Source organism: Pyrus communis, chromosome 14, assembly GCF_963583255.1.
Source record: "Pyrus communis chromosome 14, drPyrComm1.1, whole genome shotgun sequence".
In the NCBI taxonomy this organism is placed as follows: Eukaryota; Viridiplantae; Streptophyta; class Magnoliopsida; order Rosales; family Rosaceae; genus Pyrus; species Pyrus communis.
This window is the reverse complement of record NC_084816.1, coordinates 13,167,082-13,172,573: the sequence shown is the minus strand read 5'-3', so window position 1 is coordinate 13,172,573 and position 5,492 is coordinate 13,167,082. Positions and strand designations below refer to the sequence as shown.

Genomic DNA, 5,492 nt, shown 5'->3' with positions numbered 1-5,492 from the left:
TGTAAAATATACATCAGTTTCGTTTGGTGGGGCTAGATCAAACAAAACATGGCTCATCAAATTGGACATGAGTCTAAGTTACTGTTTGGTGGGGTTAAGGGCTGCACACAAGATACTATTTTGAATTTGAGTCCAAAATAACAGGAACTTTCTAACCTATCGATCATACATGGGTTTCAAGTGCAACACACGGAGGTTCGCGTTTTCCTCCTCCTGATTCTTTCCTAAAAACCCTATTTAAAGGTGTGGGTAAGAATTTGGGTTTGTGTTTAAGTCTTTTTTTTTTTTTTTTTTTTTTTTTTAATTCTTTAACTTGAGATTAAATAGATATTGTTATTTGAAACTGCAATAAGGGGAGAGAAAATGTTTGAATCTGGTACGCATAGGATTGAAAGGAAAGATCTTATCCATCAGGGCAATCCACCACTTGTATTTTCTTTTTTACAATTTTACAAGCATTAGACAAAACTCTCATCCTATCCATTTCAATCCTAGCACAGCCCTATCCAAAATACCAAGTCCGATCGGATTAAGTTTTGTAAATAACAGATTCGATATGTACATAGATAACAACGTTGAAGTAAAATTCGACTTTTGGGCCTGAAAATGACATTTTAGGCAAATCAGAATGTTTGGTTCAGTATGTACTCTTTACCCTCTTTACCCTTGACCTTGAGGATCAAATTGTTGGCCCTTGTAGTTAATGGGTAACAACATCCATCCAGAGGTGCGACGCACTTACATTTTTCACTTTGCATTTTCAACCATTGGTTTCTCTGAAACTTCTTGTACTTGCACCGTACAGAACAATGGGCCCCAAACGTGTCGATGGAGAAATTTTTAGGAGTGCCGGGTACACCAAAAAATTTTGGTGTACCCTCACTCATTAGAATTTGATTTTATTTATTTATTGAAAAATAAGTGAGGGTACAAAAAGTGAGGGTACACCATTATGAGTGAGGGTACACCAAAATTTTTTGGTGTACCCGGCACTCCTAAAAATTTCTCGTGTCGATGGACTTCAAATAATATTTTTAAAGAAATATTTTATTCACGCATTCTAAATTACTTTTCTCAAATCTTTTTAATTTTTTAATATTTTCTACACATCATTGACATTTGATAAAAAAATATTAAAAAATTAAAAGAATGTGGAAGAAGTAATTTAGGATGTATGAATATAATCTTTCTTTTTAAAATCTTCACTTATACTCTTTTTCCCTTATAAATAGCATGCCTGTGGTGCGCCTCCCAAAGCATCTCTCTCTCTCTCTCTCTCTCTTTCTCTGTCTCCCAGTTCGTGCAAAGCTGCTTGTTAGTCATACATCCTTCGTTCTGGCCATAGTGATGGAGTCTGCAAGTCATGAGAAAGTAGGGTTATTAACTAGTTGGTGGCTGAAGCTCAAAGCCATGTCTGCCATGATTACTTGCAAAGTCTCCGAGCTTGCAAAGATGACAAAAGAGCTTGGGCAAGACGACCCCAGAAGAATCGTTCATTCTTTTAAAGTTGGATTTGCACTCACCTTGGTCTCATTATTCTACTACTATCAGCCACTTTACAACAACTTTGGTGTCTCTGCAATGTGGGCTGTCATGACTGTCGTTGTTGTCTTTGAGTTCTCAGTAGGTATGTTGATCATCTCCTTTATACGTACTCCATTAAATGTTGCATGACGACTACATTACACATCTAATCGTATTATGTGACAGTTGATGCGTATGTTAAGAAAAAAACTTTATTAATCTCAGTGTCTTTTTTATTGACATGCATCTAGGAGCTACTCTTGGAAAGGGATTAAATAGAGCTATGGCAACACTAGTAGCTGGTGCTCTTGGTATTGGGGCTCATCACCTAGCTAGCCTATCTGGACAAATAGGCGAGCCCATAGTAATTGGCGTCTTCGTCTTCCTACAAGGTATATCGCTTACTCTTAAACAAACATCAATACTTTCTTTTTTCTCTCTTAACAAATCTTTGTGTTTTTGCAGCTGCGACATCAACATTTATACGATTTTTTCCCAAAATCAAGGCACGATATGACTACGGGTTGTTGATCTTTATTTTGACCTTCTCTTTGATATCTGTGTCCGGTTTTCGAGTTGATGAAATATTGGAGTTGGCCCACAAGAGGCTGTCAACCATCTTTATTGGTGGCTCTGCCTGTGTGATCATATCCATTGTGGTTTGCCCTGTATGGGCTGGTGAAGATCTTCATAACCTCATTGCTAACAACATAAAAGAGCTAGGAAACTTCTTAGAAGGTATATTAATATATACATATTAACCTAAACATAAAGCATTTGGGATGATATATATATATATACTATGATATCAAATCTTTGCACTTACTTTAAATATTCTTATTTCAATATGGAAAGAACTTATAAAAGATTGTTATTGACACTCTAAAAAAAGTTATTATGTACTTTTTACATTTATAAAAAATGTACTTAAAAGAATGTATGATAACTTTTTCGAAACGCAAATAACATCTCCCAACTTTGTAAGGGGTTATCATGGTTTTTGAGATATTTGTCGTGTTTTAATTGGGTTGGTACTGCAGTCGAGCAAAAACAATCCCATCAAGCTTGAATTTCTTTTGAAAGTTTGGTTAAAACTTAAAATAATCAACAATTTAATGACATAACATGTGGAACAGTGTGATAAGTACCTACCAAATTGGCAAAATTTAAATACAAAAATTTATGCTTTAACTCAAACAATCAAATAGTAGTTCTGGATAACAAACTACCATGCTATTTCAAGTAGTGATTGTCCTTTTCCATTTCTTAGTATCATATTAATTATAAAACGTGATAAATTGAAAAAATTTACAGGATTTGGAGACGAGTACTTCAAAACATTAGAGGATGTAGAGTCTAAAGATGACAAGGCATTTCTCCAAGGATACAAAACTGTTCTCAATTCTAAAGCTAGTGAGGATTCCTTGGTGAGTAAAGTTGTCTCTCTAGATCTCTCTCTCTCTCTCTCTCTCTCTCTCTCTCTCTCTATCTTTCTCCCTGGATGATTATTCATAAGTGTTATTTCAGGCTAATTTTGCAAGATGGGAACCTGGTCACGGTCGTTTCCTTTTTTGTCATCCATGGAAGCAATACCTTCAAGTTGGAACTTTAACTAGACAATGTGCCTACCGGATTGAAGCACTTCATAGCCGGCTCACTTCTGACAACCAAGTATTTATACAAAACCCCTATTAACATATAGTTTTTGTCTAAATACAAGGTTTAGTCGATCTAATTTAGCACCTACATATAAAACTATATATAAACAAAAAAAAAAAACGCTAGAGCATATACTACAAGTTAGGGTTTGTATTGTTAATGGACTTATATGTGAAAAGACAGTGCTTGCGCAATATGGCAACGTACATGCATGAACGGGAAAAATAATATAAAACTAATCAATTAAATAATGTTATATAATTATAATGCATGCTCAATTAACTTGACTGACCATTATGGTGTATTTTAATTTGCAGGTATCGCCAGAAATTCTAATTAAAATTCAAGAATCATGCACAAAATTAAGCTTGGAAACTGGCAAGGCACTTAAGGAACTAGCATTAGGCTTCAAGGAAATGACCAAATCACCCTCTGTTGATATCCACATTGCCGAGGCAAAAGCTGCAGCCAAGTCCCTCAGATCCTTACTTAAATCTGGGCTGTGGGAAGATGCAGCGCTTTTAGAAGTGATGCCAGCAGCCACAGTTGGCTCACTTCTGCTTGATGTTTCCAACTGCTCTGAGAAAATCATTGAGTCTGTCAATGAACTTGCACCAATTGCAAATTTTGAGACTGTTGAAGCAACTGTGTCACCAGAGAAATCAGACACCAAGAAACAAAATAGTCCCAACCGGGATTGCCCCCATGTTGTTGTTACAATTACAGAGTTGCCCCAAGTTATACCAGAAACTGGGAAAAAAATTGGTAGTGTAAATATTTTATGTTGCTAGTTATTAACATATGGCAATGACATAATACCCAAGCTGCTGTATTATAAAGTTTGGGTTTATGAAGCTAAACACTACCGTAATATGAAATTATTGTAAAAGTTTTTCCTTAACAAGTTTCTTATATATCCATCTAATAGCTATAAATAATTCATTTTCAGCTACTTATCAACTGGTCGTGGTTTACTTTCTGTAACTTTCATTTTTCATTTCTGTGAAGGGTGTCCAGATTTGAATTCCCACTTTTTTTTTTTTTTGATAAATTAAGTTCTCATCCCTCATTTCTCCTTCTCATTAATTGAAACCTTATTCATTTTTCATTTTTGATCAAGATCCCTTGACTTTACTTCATGTCATTATTTGAATATTAAATTATTTACAAGTCATTCTATGTCAATTTAAAAATGAAAAATTATTAATCATTTTCATATGCACCTATATTTTTAATTTAATTTGGACCACTATTTATGAACGTACCCATGCTAATTATATGTACCCATAGTTTTGAATTTTAATATGTACCCATATTTTTAATTTAATTTGTACCAATATTTATGAACGTACCCATGGTAATTATATGAGTTTATTTTATGCTTTAAAATATATCAATAGTTATTACTTACACTATATTAATAATTACGTGGGTACATTTTTGTTTTTTTTGCTAGAACTATGCGAAGAACAAATTACTCTATTATTGATTTTTACGTAATTGTTATATTTGTAACAATATTATTTAGATTTGTTTAAATTTCATAACTTATGGGACATTGAATACATAAATGCATGATTTAAATCCCTTAAATGATTCTAGGGACCTTAATCAAACAATTTAAACAAATAAAGTTCCGTTCTAACAACTAGATTGATTAGGGACCGGAACCAAAATGACCTTTTCTTTCTTCTAAGATATGATTAGCACACATGCATGTCAGTTGAACTTTGAGAAATTAATTTATGGGATCAAACTCTTCAATTTCTTTGGTTGACAAATCAACCACCTACCCACCCGCCCCTTTTTTTATTTTCTTTATCGAGTAAGAAAAACAACAGGCATTCAATGAATCATAATATAAGCAAGTAGTCCGCTCCCACAGTGATAGAGATGAATGTTGTCTTTGTACTACGACGTGAGTTTAAACTTTGTCAGCTTCTTAATCTAACGTTTGATTTAACAAATCTATCGTTTGAAAAAAAAAAATCATAATATAACAAAGACAATACATAATGCACACATATTTACCGGATCAAGTAAATATACTCTAGCTAAGTGCCCTAGGCATATAATAGAGTTAAGAAAACAGAAAACTTGGGGTTCTCTCCGGAGGCGGCTTTGAGGGAGCGAATAGTGAAATCACACAGGGTTTTAAGTTTGAAAGTCCCCCCAAAAGTTTTTGTTAGTACTTTAAAATCACATTCTACATTCTTTATAAGTGTATATATTTTCTTTCTAAATATAAAAATTTGGAGTCCACAATGAGATATTTGAAACAACACCCTAAAAAGGATTTTATTTTATTA

At 33.8% G+C, this 5,492-nt stretch overlaps 1 protein-coding gene across 1 annotated transcript; it reads left to right on the top strand.

Moving 5' to 3' along the window:
- Positions 1-1,347: 1,347 nt before the first annotated feature.
- On the top strand, positions 1,348-3,983 carry LOC137714088 (aluminum-activated malate transporter 2-like). Its single transcript, XM_068453377.1, has 6 exons — positions 1,348-1,627; positions 1,776-1,916; positions 1,990-2,262; positions 2,839-2,951; positions 3,052-3,195; positions 3,501-3,983. The coding sequence occupies exons 1-6, from the start codon at positions 1,348-1,350 to the stop codon at positions 3,972-3,974; spliced, it is 1,425 nt and encodes a 474-aa protein (XP_068309478.1). The 3' UTR covers positions 3,975-3,983.
- Positions 3,984-5,492: the final 1,509 nt, after the last annotated feature.